Source organism: Hippoglossus hippoglossus, chromosome 12 (assembly GCF_009819705.1).
Source record: "Hippoglossus hippoglossus isolate fHipHip1 chromosome 12, fHipHip1.pri, whole genome shotgun sequence".
Taxonomy (NCBI): Eukaryota; Metazoa; Chordata; class Actinopteri; order Pleuronectiformes; family Pleuronectidae; genus Hippoglossus; species Hippoglossus hippoglossus.
Genome location: NC_047162.1, coordinates 12,020,286 through 12,040,591, shown reverse-complemented (window position 1 = coordinate 12,040,591; position 20,306 = coordinate 12,020,286). Strand labels below are relative to the sequence as shown.

At 41.1% G+C, this 20,306-nt stretch overlaps 2 protein-coding genes across 9 annotated transcripts; both read left to right on the top strand.

Moving 5' to 3' along the window:
* The first annotated feature begins 1 nt into the window (after window position 1).
* git2b (G protein-coupled receptor kinase interacting ArfGAP 2b) lies at window positions 2-13,207 on the top strand. 8 transcript variants are annotated; one of them, XM_034602451.1, is made up of 21 exons: window positions 19-271; window positions 1,075-1,208; window positions 1,496-1,608; window positions 3,118-3,223; window positions 4,000-4,086; window positions 4,180-4,310; window positions 5,392-5,486; window positions 5,579-5,624; window positions 5,845-5,850; window positions 5,940-5,988; window positions 6,106-6,178; window positions 6,263-6,360; window positions 6,453-6,564; window positions 6,974-7,131; window positions 7,227-7,379; window positions 9,796-10,005; window positions 10,169-10,258; window positions 10,834-10,916; window positions 11,409-11,564; window positions 12,482-12,545; window positions 12,840-13,207. In XM_034602451.1, the coding sequence occupies exons 1-21, from the start codon at window positions 220-222 to the stop codon at window positions 13,047-13,049; spliced, it is 2,226 nt and encodes a 741-aa protein (XP_034458342.1). In that variant the 5' UTR covers window positions 19-219; the 3' UTR covers window positions 13,050-13,207. The 8 variants fall into 8 exon arrangements, with proteins under 8 accessions (XP_034458346.1, XP_034458348.1, XP_034458342.1 ...); XM_034602450.1 differs by having other exon boundaries at window positions 5,937-5,988; XM_034602452.1 differs by having other exon boundaries at window positions 21-271; window positions 5,937-5,988; window positions 6,974-7,125; window positions 12,840-13,055.
* A 2,436-nt stretch (window positions 13,208-15,643) lies between these two features.
* On the top strand, window positions 15,644-19,219 carry LOC117771738 (glycolipid transfer protein-like). The gene is made up of 5 exons (XM_034602458.1): window positions 15,644-15,938; window positions 16,265-16,323; window positions 17,022-17,155; window positions 17,253-17,403; window positions 18,377-19,219. Exons 1-5 carry the CDS (start codon window positions 15,836-15,838, stop codon window positions 18,557-18,559), a joined length of 630 nt encoding a protein of 209 aa, XP_034458349.1. The 5' UTR covers window positions 15,644-15,835; the 3' UTR covers window positions 18,560-19,219.
* The last annotated feature ends 1,087 nt before the right edge of the window (window positions 19,220-20,306 follow it).

The following is a 20,306-nucleotide window of genomic DNA, read 5'->3' as shown; positions in this document are numbered from 1 at the left end:
AGGGAAGGAAGCAGACGAGGAGGCGGTGTGAGTGTTGGGACGGGACACCGCTTTGTTCGGCAGTAGGGGAGGGGAGACCGACACTGTGGCTCTGCTAGGAGCGTTAGATCCGATCTGCTGGGGCGGACGACCCTGTCTCATCTCTGCCCGGCTGTGGTTTGAACGCGCGGCTCAGACATTCGCCTTCCTCGCCCGGACTCTGAGGATCTCCGTCCAGGGATGTCAAAGCGGGTCCGAAGCAGGGAGGTCTGCGCTGATTGCAGCGCTCCGGGTAGGGATGGCACACACAGCTAGCTTCTAACGTTAGCTGCCTGGCTAACCACAGCTAGCCCCGACTACAACTCAACGTCCAGTTAGCTAATAGCCTGGTTAACGTTACCGAAACGCACTGCAGTCAATTAGCGGTTTGCTAGCTACGTGGCTAATTGTGGCTAGGTGTGTATGGCTTCTCGTGGGAACGTTTGTTGTCGCGTTTGTGTTGTCACAACAAGTTGAAACTCTTAACCTGTAATATCTGCTATGTTGTCTAATTAACGTTGGGTTAGCTCAATTAGCTAGTTTGCTAACTCACCCACATCTGTTTTGCATCTGTGACTGATCATATCTTGGATATGGGGAAGCGAAGCTGGTGGGTGTTTATCTGTGGCTGTCAGTTAGCATACATCATCGTCTGGGTGGAGTTCAGGAAATATCAAGATGCTTTAGTTTATTGTTGTGTTTATCATCAGTATTTACACTGAGGCGTTAAAGGTTCAGTTTGTAGAATTTAGTGACATCTAGTGGTGAAGTTGCATGTTGCAGCTGAATACCCTCACCCTCCCTTTCCAAACATGAAAGAGAACCTGTGGTAGCCTTTAGTTGTCATAGAAACTCAAAAGGTGTTAAGTTTGTCCAGTCTGGGCTACTTTAAAAAACGTGGCTACCTCCGTAGAGAGGACCCGCTCCCGGTGTAAAGATAAAGTATTTAAATATAAAGGGCCCATTCTAGGGTAAAAGAAAATTATTTTATATTCAATTTCACCTAATTCTTACACAGTGAACCTTTTAACTAAAACATCTCGCATCTTCATCCAGAGCCACGCTGGGCCTCCGTTAACAGGGGTGTGTTGATCTGCGATGAGTGCTGCAGCATCCATCGAGGTCTGGGGCGACACAGCTCCCAAGTCCGACACCTCACCCACTCTCCGTGGCCACCGTCCCAGTTACAGGTGAGGAGACACGGACTCAACTCACACACACACTCAACATCACGATGCAAATGGGTAGAAACATTTATCATTTATCATATCCAATAATATCCAAGTGCTAAAAACAGGTCAACTGGACTTGGTTGAGTATCTGGAAGACGTTTCATGTCTCATCCAAAGGGGTTGTTCAGTTCTTCAGTATTTTATAATAATAGTGACGTGCAATGTAGATGTTACGCAACCAGTGAGGCACTGGGGCTAATGTAATAATAACTCATGTGATCTGTTTTGTGGTTTCCATGTTTTAGATGGTGCAGACGCTGTACGGCAATGGAGCTAATTCCATATGGGAGCATAGCCTTCTGGACCCTTCCTCCTCAGTGAGTGGGAAGCGTAAAGCAAATCCCCAGGACAGAGTTCAGTAAGTGCTTTTAAGGATTTTGAAGTGTCAGTCCTGATTTGGGCATGCTTGTTTGCACTTTGAGATGAATAATTGGCCCTCTGTGCCATGAACATGACTCATGGCCAGTCCGTCAGTCCACAGTGACTTGAAGAAGTTAAGGAGGTTTGATCTGTTGACGTTCAGATCGGGAAATACACAACAAAATGAACCAGAATGGCAGTCAGTAGAGTGCCATGCCTGTGGCAAGGCCCCAGCACTTATGAAACCACTTGAAATTCACTACATCCAGATTTTTATTTGGATTTGGAGCAAATTACACACACTCATGAATATCTGTCCCTTATACATGCCTGTTCTTTTTTTAATGGTTCAATGAAAGTGTTGAAAAATGCCCTATATCAGTGTTAAAGAAAGAAACCCCATCCTTCCACGTAGTTTGGTGTAAATCTGTTAAGTGTTTTTTGTGTAATCCTGCTAACAAACCGCAAATGAAAACATAACCTACTTGATAGAGGGAATGATCAGTTTTGATGCAATAGGGGTAATATCCTAATCGTGTCAACCAAATGGAATCAATTTGGTAATTTGGTTGATTGACTGAATGACGATGCAAACAAGTACTTTTAAAGCGTTTATGCAGCTTTTAACTCTCAGAATGTACTGTAGCCTTAGAAGACAATAAAAAATCCATAAGGCTGAGTTGTTATGAAGTCATCCACTGCCAAGTATAAACACTGTGTCGGTACTGTGTCTGGCTGATGGAGTAAAGATAAATAGTCGGCCACATATAAACACAACCATGCCAGAGCAAATGCATTCAGTCACCAGACAGATGCAGACAGAGAGTTTGCAGGGCAGCAAGCAGGAGGCGGCTATCCTCTATCTCAAATACAATGTTCAAGATAAATGCTATTTTATCTACTGCATTGATAAAAGAAACTTTCCCAGGGTACAAAGAGTCTTTAGAGGAACTAAACCTGTGTTTCAACTGGAGGCAACAGGACCAAAATGAGTTCCTTTAGGAAAGCTCCAGTCTATTTATTCTGAGGGTTCAGGAACTGTTAGTGTGGAGTTTGCTAATTGGACAACACCGACTCTGCAGCTGCTTCAACTTCTGTACTGATTCAGTCACAAAACAAGGAAGTATTCTGCAATTGATGAAATTTACTTAGGTTTTTTTACTTTAAAAAGAAAGTTACATTTTGTTGTTAGCTTCCCCATCCGTTTGCTGTAGTATACTGTACTTTACTCTATTTGTACACGGCTATAGTTGCTCACATGACAGTGAGAATAGAGTTTTAGATGTGAATTTGCAACTCTAATCTTAAAAGCTGTCTTCCTTTTAGAATCCTGTGTTGTGGTATGTCAGAATATGGAATTGAGGACATCCTTTTTTGAAAAAAATGTGTTCTATGTTGTTTATCTTAGATAAATATGTGTGATTGCTTCTGTGATATGGTCGTCAATCATGGACCATATTTTCAATGTTCTTGGTTTTGATATATGAGCATCTGTTGTTGTTTTCAGTCCCAACAAGACAGAGTTCATCAAGGCCAAATATCAAATGCTGGCGTATGTCCATAAAATGCCTTGTCGGGAGGATGATAGTGTTACCGCAAAAGACCTCAGCAAGGTGAGAAATAAATCTGTTGTTTCTTCTTTATTCAACAACATTTAAGTGATGTGAGACTAACCCAACATGCAAATAAGCTTTTAGGGAACAGTAAACCCAATGGTGATGTGTTAAAAGGCTGCATATTACTCCAATGATTGACCACAGCAGAGGAAGTGCCTTTTTCGTTTTTAGTCTTTGATACCGGAGCACTCTTGTAATTTCATAAGTGACGTGGTCTTTTTACATATCGATTCTTAAAATTTAGTGCTGCTCTGTCATGGTGCTACTCACATTTTTTGGAACTTGTCATGCTTTTGCTGTAACTAGACAGCCTGTCTGACCTCAACTCTTGGAGCAGCTGCCACTATTTCACACTTCATTGGATTTGCGTACTGAATTCATAATTTCCACTCAATACAAATAATTTATGAAAAGGTTTTTGTATATGAATATTATTCATATACAAAAACTGTTTTAACGAGTAAAGTTTATGAACATATCAAATAAATGTTTATGGCTGTTTTTGAATTTAAACGTATACATTTTTATAATATTTTGTATATCTTATATGTCTCTTTTATAGATATATAAGATAATATATATATAGATGGTGAATACTGTAATATAGATAGTGAATACTTGTTTTATATATTTCCAGCAGCATTATGTGTATTTATTGCATATATTTCCAGCTGGATCATATCAATCAGTTCTTTGCAGATGTCTTGAGTGTAGCCAACCCTGTTTGTGTTCACCATCAAATCAAAGCAAACCTCCTGTCGACCTCTTTTCAGCAACTACACTCCAGTGTTCGGACTGGAAACCTGGAGACCTGCCTTAGGCTCTTATCTCTGGGAGCACAGGCCAACTTCTTCCATCCAGTAAGTCTAGAAGAATATAAACGGGAGGAAAAAGGTTTTTGTAAGTTGACATCATATTAATCCTTCATCATTACATTGTTTTTGGAATCACAGGAGAAGGGAAACACCCCACTACACATAGCAGCAAAAGCAGGTCAGGTGTTGCAAGCAGAGCTGTTGGCAGTTTATGGAGCTGATCCCGGAGCTCTGGACTCCAGCGGAAAGACCCCCATTGATTATGCAAGGTAAAAAATTGGTCTACATTTTCCGTTTAACATTTTATTAATGGTATAAGCATTGTAAAGTCTAAACAACACTATATAATGCTTTTAACATATAAAAGTTTATAAGACGTCACAATATGGAACTAATTATTTCCAGGCCTTGAATTGTATTGTAATTCATAGTTAAGTACATGGGCTACTTCTGTCTCCTATTTGTTTCTAGCTCTGTAATCAGAGCTCAGTGCTGGTTCCACAGAAAAGATCTAGTTCAAATGAACTAGAACTATGTTTCTGTGTATGTTAACATTAGCTGTGGTTAACATGATTTAGATGGTAGTGTAGCTTGAAGCTCCACTGAATCAGATGTGGCCCAACTCACTGGTGACTGTGCTACAGGAAATGACACACATCCTTTGGAGATTTAAACAAGTGAAAAAAAACGATGTGTTTATAATGTGTACTATGTATAAACTGACGTGTCAATGAGGATATAGCACATTTTCAATAAAGGAAAAATTAACCGTTAGAAACAGGAAATAACACAGTTGCCGGCTGAAATGGCTACAATATTTAGCAAGCTTTGCACTACAATGAACACTAGACAGGCCCAGTGGGATTTTGTCAGTGTCTAATTCAATAAGGGTATGACTAATGGAGACGGGAGAGGAAGGAACGATTCTTTAGTAAAGTATGCTAGCTGAGTCAGCTCAGAAGTTAAAAACAAAGACTTGGAAATAAAATAGGAAGACGGAAAATAAAAGATACTTCAGCTGATGGTAATGTGTCACGTCACATTGTACAAATAATTTAAAGTCAGAGTCAAAATTGTATACTTTATTGGCATAGCAGAGACTTAGTGGTGTGTTCTCCCTCTGTCATCATGGCCAGCCGACACTGGTAGACGTTCTGTAATCATATGCTCGATATTACTATGTATTACTTGGAGCTACCAAACCACCTTTGTACCCTAATTGAGAAACATACTGTATTTTTCTGTGACCTTCATAGACAGATATAATAGTTTAAAAGTATATCTCCTGAGGTATTCTTCAGCCTCAGTATTTCTGAAATATGACCTTTTTGTTATTCCTAATCTGTGCAGACAAGCTGGGCACCAGGAGCTGGCAGAGCGGCTCGTGGAGATCCAGTATGAACTCACTGACCGGTTAACATTTTACCTTTGTGGTAGAAGACCGGGTAAGTACAGTATGTACATTATGCATGACTGTATGGCATTCGAGAGCAAACATCTGTGCTAATGACTCTGTCATCCCCTTGTTTTGTCGTAGATCACAGAAATGGGCAACACTTCATCATTCCTCAGATGGCAGACAGGTAAGAGCTATGATCCAATTTGAAACATCTATTATTTATAAAAGTTGGGATGTTGTAAAGCACAGAAATCAATACCAAGTGATATTATCATCTCCAACAGCCCCCTAGCGGCTAGTTAATACAATATAGTTTACTTTTAATTGTATATTATAGACAGCATGATAGTCATTCACAATATAATTACAATCCTATTTCTCCTGTGCTGCATTGGATGGATAAGAAATAAGTAAGTATGTCTGTTACTTTTGCCTTTTGTTTCTTTTTCTTTGTTTGCAGGAAAATAATTATTTATGTTTTTTTTTTTGTTCAAAGCAGTCTGGATTTGTCGGAGTTTGCAAAAGCTGCAAAGAAGAAGCTGCAGTCGGTGAGACAATCTTACTTTGATTAGTTTCCTGGCGGTTCCAAAGTGTAATCTCTCTTTTTCACTGACTCTTCAGTTGCTCTAAAACTGAAGCAGGAATTCTGCTTTATTTTGTTATAGCTAAGTAACCATCAGTTTGAAGAACTTGCCATGGATGTTTATGATGAAGTCGACAGGAGGGAAACAGATGCCGGTAAGATTGTAAGAATTGGAAATCGTGTATGTAACACTTTGTATGCATGTGTTTTTAATTGCTAGTATAATGTTTCTTTTTCAGTGTGGTTGGTCACTCAGAACCACAGCACACTTGTAACCGACACCACGGTTGTACCTTTTCTGCCGGTCAACCCAGAGTACTCATCTACCAGAAACCAGGTAAGCACGTGTTGCCTCTTAGTCAAACTTTAATTTGAAGTCTGCCCTGTGTTCTCTTTTTTATGTTTTGAAACACTTGTTTGTTTTTTCAGGGTCGCCAAAAATTGGCAAGGTTCAGTGCTCATGAATTTGCCACCCTGGTGATCGATATCCTAACTGATGCTAAACGGCGGCAGTGGGGTAATTCCTGTGACAGTCCCAAAGGTAGAATATTTCCCTACTCTATACTTTTGTTTGGATTTTGCTATTGTTTGTAGCAAGTGTACTTGTTGTTTGGTAAGTACTTATTTGCAGAAAGTCAGTAAATGTGAACCATCTTAGCTGTTTTAATGGGCTACAATTGTGGACCATGTGTGCGGATGTAAATGTGGAAAAGCTGCATTAAAAAAACGTTTGCATTCTGCAAATTATCGAGAACCACATCACAGCCTGTTTTCTTTCGGGTGTTTACTCAAAGACAAAAGATTGTTGGTATATTAAAGACGAGCGAGTCCTGATTTCTGGATTCAGTTAAAATAAAATTAGTTCCTTTGCCGTTTAAATTAGACAGCTGCCTTTAGCTAGCAGGGTTTGTTTTAATCATCAATCTTTTGATCTGGTGGTCTTTCTTCAGAGAATGTGGAGCTGATCCTTCAGGGAATAGACAGTCGCCACAACAGTGATAGCCAGGACAATGATCAGCCAGATTACGACAGTGTTGCATCAGACGAGGATCCAGTACACGAGGCCACTTGTGGGGACAGCTGCAACGATGGAAGGACCAAGGTTAATGTTTGTGGGACCCGGCTTCAATTTCAGATATTTAAACACATCATGTTGCTTTACTGTTAAATTCATGCGGTCCAATGTCACATGATGTCCTGCAGAGCTCGGAGTCGTCGGACCTCTCTGATGGACCAATCACAGTGCAGGAATTCATGGAGGTGAAGAGCGCCCTCACTGCGTCAGAAGCCAAAATACAGCAGCTTCTCAAAGTCAACTGTCACCTCAGTGAAGAGCTGCGGTCGATGCAGAGCAAGGTTGGTGAATCCACATCTAATTAATAATCAAAGTTTACAGGGGATTTCCAATTTTTAATCAGATGGAAGTAGATAATAATTTTCTTTTTTAAAGTCTATAATAACAGGTCGGTTGTATAGTATTTATGATATTTACATCCTTTCTGATTCTCAATGCTCACTTCCAGTTGCATTAGGATTATCACTGATATGCCTTTTGTGACTCTATTACAAAGGCTTATTATTGATCACATCGCTGTATTCATTTCACCCGCATCTGCTTTGTGACTCTCAAACAGTCTTGTGTTGCGTGTGCAGAATCCTCCTTTGTGTTACCAGAGACATTAAGTTATTTGATATCCTATGTAGGAATCACAATGTGTGTGTGTGTGTGTGTGTGTGTGTGTGTGTGTGTGTGTGTGTGTGTGTGTGTGTGTGTGTGTGTGTGTGTGTGTGTGTGTGTGTGTGTGTGTGTGTGTGTGTGTGTGTGTGTGTGTGTGTGTGTGTGTGTGTGTGTGTGTGTTGCCAGGAAGACTAGAATTCTACATGAAATATAAAATTCAATAGGGATTCTACACCACGAGAGAAAATGGATGCTGTGTTTCAGAAGGAGTGGAATTCCTGTGGCGATAATTAACTATCACCACAGGAATCTGCTATGCTGCGCAGTTTAACAGCCAAACAGGATTTAGTGTAATAGTTCTTTGTGATCTGAAACGGAGGATTCATACAGAGCCTCAAGTCAGATGACAGAAGTATTTATTCACAAAACACAGCTTTACAGAGAATATTATGATCTTCTATCGCAAATCTGCAGAAGCATCAAATAGCCACAAGTCACAAACCACTTACATGTGATCATTAGTCTTGACGTGTGGGTGAATCACTAGATCTATCAGCTTGGCACTCACCAAAATGTAAATGATCTGGGTCCACAACTGTTATAATTTTTAAGTATCAAGTATTTTGTATTCTACTAGCTTCCTTATTGCTTAATATGGCTCACCAGTAGATTTCCATATCAGCCACAGTGTTATAAATTCAGATCTGCACATAGTTTCAGTTTTTTTTTGGCAAGGTTTTGAGGAGCCTCCCCATTCTTTGCAAAATTTTCCACCCACCACCACTTAAAGACATTGTTGAAACTATCCTGGTTATTCAGCAAAAACATAACCAGGGTGTGGGCAGTTTTTTTCATTTTTTTTTTTTTCAATCATTCTCATTTCATTTACTTGGACCCAATCAAAATGAGGCTTTGTCACTTACGCACTCATTTCTCAATATGGCAGCATTTCATTCTGTTTTCCTCAATGGCTCAATGTTTCACACTTTATCTCCACACTTGACTGAGAGACAGTGTACTGACAATGACAGTGTGCTGCCTCCTGCTGGTTTATTTTGTCCTTAACGTCTCTGCTCTTCTCTGGTGACACAGATTGATCTTATTTCATTTCCAAACATAACAGCTTTTTTTTTTTAAATCTCCCTTATAAATATTGCATATTCTAAGACAAATGAAAAAGACAAAAGCTCTGTTAAGAACTACAGGTAACAGTATTCATTATTTTATGTTAGACTGGGAATATTCAGCTCTTTACCTTATCGGATATAATATAAACTGATATCCGAAATATATATTCTGTACCTTTTTTATATGATGATAATCATTACTAGAATACCACTCAGTAGATAGAATACCTCAGACAAGGCCCAACAATCCACTTCAATCAGGCCACACCAAATTGTGTATACTCATCAGTCCCCTGAATGTGCCTGATTTCTTTTCATCAAGATCCTTGAATTATTCCTTGGTAAATTGGTGAAAATATCAAAATACACAATGTTATAAACAGGATAAAATAAATTGTGTGGATCTCCCCATTTTTGGGATCTGTGCCTCAAACGTAATGACTTCTTTCTTGGCCCATGTCCCATCATCCTTCCACTGAGCTTTGTAGAAATCCATCTAGTAGCTTTTGAGTAATCCTGCTGACAAACAAACAAACCAACCAACAATCAAACAAATGGACAGGAGCCAAAACATAACCCCCTTGTTAGAGGTAATAATATTGACAGGAAGCTGAGCAAGTCATGTTTCTTATCTACCGTTTTGAAAGGAGCTCTGAAATGCTGTTGATGTAAATAAGGGCGACCACTGGTGCAGCAGTTTCTCGGTGGGGTCAAACTTCAGTTGTAGCTGTCAACACACAGTGTCAGCATTTCATTTGTCAAAGAAACAAACCTTCTGTTGTGAGGAAAACTTTCAAGGGAAACTAAAAACAAAACAGAGGTGAAGATGAACCCCCCCATTGAATTATTTCTTTTCTCCTGGAGGCTTTGCTGCATTCTACTCTATTATTGATGTCTGGCCGAGCTTTTGTAAGGAGATCGGCCCCCCCAGCTAAAGTTGCATTGAAAGGTATTTTGTTCTCTACAGTTGAGCACCCTGCAGACTGAAAACACAACCCTGCGATGGCAGACCCCCAGCGGACAGCAAAACACCCAGGGGCCCCTTGGTCGACACCCACCCCGCGGGGGTCGCGCCATGTCGATGTATGAGACAGGATCTAATCCGAAGCACTTCTCCCACCGAGCCGAAACAGCCAAGCACGAGGATGGAGTCGTTTTACAACCTTTCCCAACCAATGTAAGCACAGAGGCACCAATGATCCTGCTGGATTTGTCCTCACAAGACAAAATAATGATGCCTGGCTTGGGGCTGGTGTTGGTTATTCATTCGTTCATTCAATCATTCAATCATTCATTACATCTCAATAGAGTATGCTCAACTTGGTTTGACCCCTTTCCAGATTGGGAGGGGTCCTTTGGGGACGGCTGCGTCCTCCCTCCCTACCTTCCCCTCCTCCCTGTCCTGGTCGAGGGACGAGAGATCTCGAAGGGTTAAGTACCAGAGTTCCCCTCGGTTTAGAGGCAGCCCCAGGGGACAGTGAAAACCGTCCCCCTGCTTGACCCCACAGTCTTCTCTCTCCTGACCTGTGTCTTTTTGAACTGCTTTTTATCAGCATCGCGTGCCTGCATGCACCACAGTGCCTCTGCTGCCGTTCAGTTACCAGCTTTCTCTCTACGCTGAACCTCCACCTGAGCCGCTGTTTGAATGATCCGACAGGAGCGTTCAATATCCAAGAAAGACAAATGAAATGGCTCATCACAACGCGCTTATTAGCCATAACCACTGATAAGAGAACACACGGTTTACATTGGGATTTCATTGCATCTACTAATTGCATCCCCTGCCGTATGCACTGTTATATCACAATGACATTGTTGTGTGTTTCCTCTTTTTTCTCTTTATCTGCTTAAAAACAAAATGTCTGAAGGTGTGATTATGGCTTTGTTTTCAGAAATGCATGATTCTGACTTGTGCTCACAGTAGCTCCTGTGATAACTCTCTGCCAATCATATACACTACATACTATGTATATATTATGATGCTAATCCCCCGATTTCTCTGCAGGGCTGTAGTTTAGAGGGACGGAGCACCATGCTGGAGAGTGACAACGACACTACACCCAACCACTCTGAAATGGAGGAGATTGGGTAAAGGCCTTTTTAAGTACATTCTTTACCTTCCAGTCTAAAGTGACAATGACTTCAGGACTCATGCAGGATTAACTGAATTAACGTGCTGTTCAGAGAAGACAAAGAGATGGAATTAGAAATGTCCGCAATTAAGTCTAAAATTAAATAAGTGGGGAAAATGTTTCTTGCTTCTGGTGCTACAGATTAAATTATCATTGTAGCAAAAGCTTCCATATTTTAAAGTCACATGGGTAGTCATTTTAGTTTGGGTAGATTTTTTAAAAGATACCTTTATTGGTACGAGTTAACAAATTGAATCAGTTGGTTTTGGCTCTGAATTGTGACAGCCAGCCTCAAATTGAATTGAATTTAAATAAAATCACACTTGTTATAGACTGGATTATCATCTGCAATTTACATCTTTCCCCCCCAAAGCTGGATAAACCAATGCATTGCAGTGCTTGGTGCAGAGAGCAGTGATAAATGCATTTTCTTCTTTTGCATTTCTAGAAGTCCTCCTTCAGCCTCTGATACGATGGAGTCGGAGGCGGAGGGTGAGGAAGACGCCACCCTGCCGTGCACAGAGGACGTCATCTGTAAGACAGAGCAGATCACCAAGAACATACAGGAGCTTCTCAGGGCTGCTCAGGAGACTAAACATGAAAGGTACTTTGTGATTATGTATAATTAATAAACATAAAACGTTTTAGTCTAAAACATCAAGTATATTCCAAGTTAAGATCAACAGAGCCCGGTGTTTTTGTAAATGCTGTAATCTCTGATTCAGCTTCTTCTAGGTCAGTGGTTCTCAATAGTTCTCCTCTGAGCCCAGGGCCCTGCTGGTTTTTGTTCAGTCTAGCTGGCTAACTGGTAACTGATTATCATGGTGAATGAACTCAGTCGCTTAATATATAAAACCAGCAACGCTCTGGTTCCAGAGACTTTGATTCACTGGTTCTGAGCCTTGTAGACCGGCCTCTGTCCCGGTGTCCTAGAAACTCTCCATCTGCTGGGGCAGCAGGCCGTGTCATTTAATGCAGCTGACAGGAAACAAACATCACATGAGCGTGTTCCCCTGTGACCTGCAAAATCCCCCACGACTTACTTTGGTTACTGTGGTTTCCTGTATTCGTTCATGTGTTAATATTGTGCATCTTTACTGTTAGACACTACTGCTCTTCATTTTCCTCTGAGAATTTTAACCATTTTTGTCATGTACATTTTTTAATATATGGAGATGAACAGTGTATCATCGGGTTAAAGCTCTCGGTGTTAATATGATGTTGTGAAGAGTATTTCTTTCTAGTATGTCGCTGGTCTAATGAAGGCTTTCACTGCTTCATTATTTCCTTGTGTGCATTCGTTGGCATAACAACCAGTCAAATCCCATTACCTAGGACTACTGTAAGAGGTGTAAACAACTGTAAATAACATGTGAATGAAATGTGCGGCGTTAAAAAGTTATTCATTGTTGCTTCAAGGAATTTGACCTCAGACTGTTTTGTTTGAGTGCTCTTGACAGGGGAATGTTTGCGGTGGCACACGAGCGGTTGATCAACCTTTTTGTCTCCCACCCACACCAGCTTTCTGCCCTGCTCTGAGAAGATCTGCGTGGCCGTGAAGGAGATGGCCGCCCTGTTTCCCAAGGTAAGATGACTCCCACCAACAGCCTGGTGTCCCCTCCCCCAAGTAATTAAAGGATTTGTTGTTTGTTTGAAAACGGCCAAAGGTAATCTAAACTGACTCGTCTACATGATGGGCCTCGTTCATTGCATTACTTAGTTTTATGTTTGCAATTCATTGGATTACTTGGTTTGTTGTTCACACACACACACACAGAGTGCCCGTGGGGCTACTGACCACAACGAGAGTGAATTTATAGCCATTGTCAAATTTTTTTTTTTTAATCAAGTCTTCATCATCCCTCTTCCCCCCCAACAGAGGCCGTCCTCTGACACCGTGCGAGGGTCTCTGTGTCTGCTCACTTCGAGTGCCAGCCGGCTGCACGGAGAGTGCCACAAGGCCGCCGATCACAGCCCGTGCCCGTCGGACATCCAGCTGGTCACTCAGCAGGTCATCCAGTGCGCCTATGACATTGCCAAAGCCGCCAAGCAACTTGTCACTGTGACAACCAAAGAAAATAACAACTAACTAAAAAACCCAAAGACCTTTCTAACCCGCCTAAAATACAGTTGATCAATGATTTTGCTCATTTCAGCTTAATCGGTTGACACCATTTTTCTGTTTTCCAATATGAATTAATCAGTGGGATCATTTCAATACATTCCTTGAGATGAGGAAAATCTGTACAAAACATATACAATGCAAAATCATGGATCATTCAACAGCTTTATTTACTTGATTGTTGTTGTACCGTGACACTATGGAGAAAACAAATATTACAAAACCGGTTATATTCTTAACCTCACCTCATTAGTGTAATCCACACAATTTCCAAAAGTGCAATGTGTGGTTAAGTGTATATAAAACAATCAGCAAAACAAGTAGTTGAGCTTTCTACATTGTACTAAAGTAAACACCAGAGGTCATCAGTTGTGCTCCTTGAGTCATGTTTCTGGCATCAAGTAACAGAACAGATTTACTTTACAATTTACTTTCACCATTTCAGTTTTTTTTTTATTTCTTAAGATGCAACAACAGTGTTTAAATCTTGAATATCGATGCCACTTGCTTAGATGTGAGTTTGTGTATTAAGCAGACTGGTTAGGAAACCTAGTGTCGGTGCATTGAGCAGCATGTGAGTACGGAGTGTGTGAACTTCAATTCCATCCAGTCCCTTCGCTGTGGTTGAAGGTGTGTAAGTAAAGTTTCAGTCCTTTTTTTTTTAGTTCTAATGTTACAGCTATATTTCTGGTGTTTGTGTGAGTGCGTGTGTGTGTGTGTATGCGTGTGTGTGTCACAGAGACGGCCCGTGTGAAATCCATTTTGAATCAATTTTAATAGCATTATGCAAATATATAAGATGTATGTATCCATGTAATTCTCTATCAAAATAACCCAAATGCTATTATATTTATAAAAGTGTATGTCATACCTCTAAGAAAATATCAATGTTTATTTTCATAAGCTTTTGTTTAACATGATGCTCCTCGCAGGCTAACGTGTGTTCTGAGGTCTGGGACGTCTCAGCCAGCAGTTGGTTACAAGACGACTTGTGATCTCTTTGTTTTCTTCGGTGTGGTGCTGTAACTCTGGTGTGTCAGACGCCGCCTGTGGTCAAACGCGTACCGCCATGTCTTACAATCAGTGATAACGTAAATGTGCCCTCTGAGTTAGAGAACCCGTCGTGGAACTCGGGTTCCAATGTGTCACTCATTGTTGTGTAGCCAGGTGCGTTTGAGCGAGGGGTGGAAAGACGACTAGAATACCGTGCACGAGAGGAGCTACCTGTGTCTGAATGTATCTGTAAAATATCTCTTTCAAAAAGATGTACACATCGGTTACTAATGTGGTCAAAGAGCCAGTGGTGCATCCTGACTATAACCCCTGAAATATAAAAATGTATTCAGCCCCTTCACTTAAGCAAATTCTCTCAAATTCAGTGAACAACTTTTCAGAACTCATAAGGCTGCATGGAGAAGAAAAAAGAGGTTCAAAGTACAGAATATATCATTAAAGGAGCGTTTTGTTTGTACGTTTTGTTATTGCGAAAGCCAACCCACTGTTTACTGTTCAGCAGGTTTAACCACGAGCTTTGGCTAACATACACAATACATGAGGTTTTAATCCGTACAGAGACAATAAGAGTTAATATTTGCTTTAGGCTTCACACGAGTAAAAGATTAAATGGTGATGCTGTATTTGCGGCGTTTCTTTCAAATGGCTCCTTTTAATAATGTCTGTTAATTACAAAAGTATTAAGTGATCCTTCTCTTTCTGTACTCGAGGTCCTCGAGGTACGAGCTTTTCATGAGCTTTCAGCAGCAGCTCACAGTTTTTAGTAATTATTTTTCCAAATATCTCCAGTATTTGTTCGCGTGTACATCTGCATGTACAACTCCTGACGATACCGTGCCACGATGACTGAGAATCCTAACAGATGTATTTTTTTGTACGTTTTGAAAAAGATATTTATTTTCTTCCTGTTCTTTTTTTTTTTTCTTGTATGTCCTGTGATGAGAGATGTGTTTTATCATTAAGCACAAGTCATTTTCGCTTTCCTTTTCTTTTTTTAAAGTGATGCAACCAGTGTTATTTTCATTTTAATAAACTTTAAAACGTCATAGGAGAATTTAAAAGCAAGACCGTGTGACGTTTGATGAACTGTGGCCATAACTAACAGGATGAAATGTGAAGCTGATGTAAATGTGGATCAAGAATAGTGTAACATCTTACTGCCAGTGAAGCTAGTGGCCATTTAAAGCCAATGGAGGTAATTAAATGATGATTATTTCATTGCTCTATATTCAAAATGTCATTTGTAAGAGGAGGAATGTTTTACTTTCAGTTTGCAAAGTCAGCTGTTTTTTTTACTTTGAATCATTAATCAGAACAAACACAAACTAACTGGGTCTTGACAACATTAACTCTAATAACTTAACAACGTAGTTTTTTAGACGGTAGATGAATTGTGAAGTGTTCAGTATTCAGTTGCTCTCCACTCCTGGTTCCAGCCCTGACATTGAATTCCCTGTAGTCTGCCACTGTCCCTGTGGTTGAAAACACTCCCTGCCTTAGCTATAATAAAGTATAACTCGTACCTCAGCTCGTTGTGGTGTTTTTGTGTTGTGTGTAGTGTGTGTTCCCTTCACACCGACGTGTTGAATTCTCCACCTGTTGGAGGATGGTCTGGGGCTGGTGTTGCTCCCCCACCCATCTGACAAGAGCTCAGTTCCGGGTTCTTTCCAGCCCGAGAGCTACCGCCTCACCACCACCACCACCGCCGCTGCCGCTGCCGCTGCCTCGCACCCGGGATCATGTCGCTTTTACTGGACAACCAGTTCAAGGAGCTGCCCCCTGACAAGTCCGTGGACACCAAGTTGTTCCTGGAGGCCGTTTCCCACCTCCCGCATTTCTTCGGTGAGTAGAAAACCTTTTAGCTGAAGTCGATCAAAGCAACATAAAGTCACTTCCACTGACGCTGTCACGGTTCATACTCTGTTCCTCATGACATGTCCACGCTCACACATGATTCTTCTGAGGCAAAGAGCGGAGCGGGACGTGGCTATTTGCTGGAGAACCGCACCGTGGGGTCTCGGTTTCAGCAGATAGAGAAACTCTTTGTGGACTCGTTGAACACTGAAACATTCATTTTCTCCTCCTTCCTATTTGTATGCATCCTCCCCACGTGAGAGCCGCGGACGAGTCATTCACATTTCACTGATCTCTCTCTCTCTCTCTTTCAGACTGTTTGGGATCAACAGTGTTTTCAGTCATCAAATCTGACATTAATGGAAATATAACGGTGAGATACACATCTGCCTGGAAGCCCTTTCAGTTTCTGGCCTCTGCTGCTGCACTGGTGTGTTTTCATAGTGGGGAACTTAAATGGGAGCTGGGGTTCAAATGCTGGAGCTCCTATTAGGTGATAAATCCAAACTATGAGTTAGTAATTCGTTATTTTGAGCTAGTGAGTCATTTCCCTGAAAAACTAACTCATGTTTTTCATGTTTTTAAAAGTCTTAATTTTGATTAAAAGTCATTGTTTTGAGATCTTGTCATTATTTTTGAGTCAGTAAGACACATTATTCTGAGTTACTAACTTATCACATTTAGGTACTAATTCATTATTATGAGCTAGTGAGTCATTTTCCTGACATACTAGCTCATTATTTTGAGAAACTTAGTCTCAATTTTGATTAAAAGTCATTATTTTGAGATCTTGGCATTATTTTTGAGTTGGTAAGAGATCATTTTCAGTAAAAGTCATTATTTTTGAGTTAGTAGAACATTATTCTGAGTAACTAACTTAGTACATGTAGGTACTAAGTTATTATTTGGAGCTAGTGAGTCATTTTCCTGAAATACTAGCTCATGATTTTGATTTGGGGAAACTAAGTCATTATAACAAGTCATTATTTTTGAATTCTTGTCATTATTTTGAGATACTAAGTTGTTATTTGGAGTAAAAGTCATTATTTTGTGATATATGTGCACTTTCAGAAAATTCGAGCCGTCTACCTCAAGGATCCTGCGAAGTACGTCACCCTGCAGGACATCCTGGAGGTAGAGCGTGAAGCCCATGGAGCAGAATGGCCCAAAGTTGGAGCAACGTTAGCTCTGATGTGGCTGAAAAGGTGAGCGCTCCCTAAACTCAACGTTATGACACACTGTGAGTTGAACCTTCTGCTATCGCGGGCTCATTTTCTAAGAAATACCAGGTCTCTCCTGCAGGGGTCTCCGTTTCATTCAGATCCTGCTGCAGAGTTTGGTGGACGGAGAGAGAGATGAGAACAACCCCAACCTGATACGGATCAATATCACCAAAGCCTACGAGCAGGCACTGAAGAGATACCACGGCTGGATCGTGCAAAAGATTTTCAGTGTGAGGAAAATGTTCTTTTTAAGTGTTAACTGTTTTTTAACCAGTTATAGTAATATAATGAAAATTTTTATTTTTTATCTCTTTTCTCCTCATTTTAGTATATTTTTATTGTTTTTCTTTCACACAGTGTATTGTGAGATTATTTATTTACGTGTATTTACTGGCAGCCGGTGCTTTTCTGACTTAGAAGTGAATGCCTACAACCGAGCTTCAGTACAGCAGGAGACCTCGGAGTGAGAACTAAGTAATAAATCTGGCCAAGACGACAAAGTGCAAGGACATCTGGCAAAGTTACATAATAACGCTGCTAGGGGAAGAGGGGCCCCTGGACGATATGAGCCTTTCAGAGATAATTCAAGATAAAGAGAGACGGCCCTGCTCTTATAGCGTTTGCTCACCATCAAGGAAGCACCAAGTGAGAACAGTCTGGACTGTGAGTTCCTCGTGTGCAGGGACGGCGACGCCAGACGGCGTTCATTGGAGGGACGCAGTGGCCAAGAAGGAGCATAAGCCTGTGTGATTGAGTTCAAGTAGATGGGTTCAGACCCAGAGGTCGCTCTGCAGGCGAGCATTAGAGACTTGAATTTGATTCGGGCGGCCACCGTTTAGCCAGTGGAGGTCGATGTGCAGCGGAGTGACATGTGCCCTTTAAGGTTGATGGAAAAGCAGAGCCGTCATCTGTGAGGGTTCTGCCGCGCGTGAAAGGAGAACTGTTGGAGGGGCATTGAATTAGAGGAGGCGGGAGAAGATAGGGGCCTGTATCAAGAGCTGGGTGGTATTCTGAGGCAGGAGAGGCTGGGTTTCTCTCATGTTGTTATCGTGCAAAGAACTGGATGATCGACACAAGATGGTCAGAGGAGGATGGTTGGTGATTGAACATGACACCCAGGTTAGGGCGAGAGATGAAGAACTCAGTCTTGAGCATATTTATTCAAACCCATTTCTAATTTTGTTGTTTTTTTGTCCATTATAGACGGCGTTATACGCAGCTCCCTACAAATCCAACTTCCTCAAGGCGCTGTCAAAGGGAGAGGAAGTGAAAGAGGAGGACTGTCTGGCAAACGTGCATCACTTCCTGGTTAATTACACCGCCACTGTAGACGCCATCTACGAGATGTTCACAAATCTAAACGCAGAGCTGGACTACACCGTTTGACGTGACTGGGACCTGGAGGAGCGTCCTGAATCACCGTCTCGTCTGTCAGCCCTCTCCCAGCTGTCAGACGAGGTGACTTTATTTGTGTTGTTGTAATTTTTTCATTCAGTTTGGTATTTATTACATTAATTATAGCTTAAAACATATTAATACTGCAAAATCCTTGGATTCAAGCTGAAGGTTATGTATTTTTTTGCTTGTATATGATTTCAAGTAATAGCAAGATTGTTATCGCAGCGGTGCAGCTCTCACACTTTATGAAGGATCGTGTTGTTGTGTGGGCGGTTGCTTTGTGTGTGTGTTGAGTGTTGGCCTTCACCTGTTCCATTGAGAGAAGACTATTTCACTGTAAACACTGTTATCTCTGCAAAAACCTTTCTGTTTGTTTGTGGTGTTCACTGTGTCCTGAGCCCTGGGGGGGGGAAGTCACCTCCGCTATTAACCTGGGAGCAGTTCACTCATGGTGTCACTGAACAAATACAAGTGTTTTCAGAAGAAGCCCCGAATTAATTAATTAATTTGCCAGTAATTCAGTTTTAAAGAGGGAATTAGTTTATTCTTTTGAACTTTTGCTTCTTTCAAGTTTGTGTTGGTGTTCATGCTGTGTGTTGTTTTGTTTCCTATTTATGTATAAATTAAACTTAATTCTTTTTACGTCAACATTTTACATCTAAATATCTTTTTTCTCATTTTAGGAAAAAACATGGCATGTACGCATTTATTAAGAATTTATACCTATTTAGGATTATACAAATTTGATGTAGGAATACTCAAAAATAAGTATCAAGTAAATGTTAAATTGAACCAGTGAACTCACACCTACATTCAGTTCAATACATGTACTCTAGGTGGCGATGTTTGCTTGTCTTAGTTTTCTCTTTTAATCACATTAGTGGTGCAGCTGCTGCATCAAAGATTTGAAGCTGTTACGGATAAAACCCCAAATCAAACAATCTGCAACACAAATCTAGTTTCAGTCTCAGTCAAATTGGATTTTAAATGGCTCTTTAAAAAACAGTTTTTGTTGATGTTTGTTCATCTGTAAGAGCCGGTTTGTGAAAATCTCTTTTTAGTCCTCAACATGAACATGTTTCCAAGGCCGACTGCTGACAGAAATGTTTTTCCCTCCCCACACAAACATCAGCAGTGGGGAAAATCCCTTCTCTTTTTCATGTCTCCTAATCCCTCAAATCGACCAACCTCTTCCTCTGCCCAGTCTTACTTATCTGAAGAGTGTCCCAGAGGCCACAGTGGCTCTGGTTCCTCTCCCAGAGGAGCCCGGGCCTGAGCTAATCGTCTCTGAGCGAGAGCGAGGCGAGCATGTCTGTAATCCTGTAGGTTTATCAGAAGAGTGGCCTGGCCTGTCCTGACTGATAGATAGGGCGGAAAAGCTCCGAGCGAAGCCGGGGACACAATGGGCTAAAGGCAGGAAATCATTTACAGCCCAGCCTCAATGACAAAGCCACTGACCTTTTCCCTCTGAAATATGTATCTGCAATGTAGTCATCAATTGAATATTGCAGCATTATTCACAACACTGCATCTGATGCCGCTATCGACGCCACCAAGGTTATTTGTTTGGTAATAGGCTACTTAAAGTGGGCGTGCATTTTTATGTCCGTGGTGATCTAAACTGCATTACAGCTATAGCATCCAATTTGGCGGGACAAATGAAGCAACATAAAAGGTGCATGCAGGCGCACCAGTTTAAGATTAGCAATTCAGTAGATGGGGAGTTGCAAGGCCA

Coding starts and splice junctions, on each gene's coding strand:
- git2b (XM_034602450.1), top strand. CDS start 220: ATGTCAAAGCGGGTCCGAAGCAGGGAGGTCTGCGCTGATTGCAGCGCT. Junction 1,609..3,117: donor AATCCCCAGGACAGAGTTCA/GTAAGTGCTTTT, acceptor TGTTGTTTTCAG/TCCCAACAAGACAGAGTTCA. Junction 4,087..4,179: donor AGGCCAACTTCTTCCATCCA/GTAAGTCTAGAA, acceptor TTGGAATCACAG/GAGAAGGGAAACACCCCACT.
- LOC117771738 (XM_034602458.1), top strand. CDS start 15,836: ATGTCGCTTTTACTGGACAACCAGTTCAAGGAGCTGCCCCCTGACAAG. Junction 15,939..16,264: donor CCACCTCCCGCATTTCTTCG/GTGAGTAGAAAA, acceptor TCTCTCTTTCAG/ACTGTTTGGGATCAACAGTG. Junction 17,404..18,376: donor TCGTGCAAAAGATTTTCAGT/GTGAGGAAAATG, acceptor TGTCCATTATAG/ACGGCGTTATACGCAGCTCC.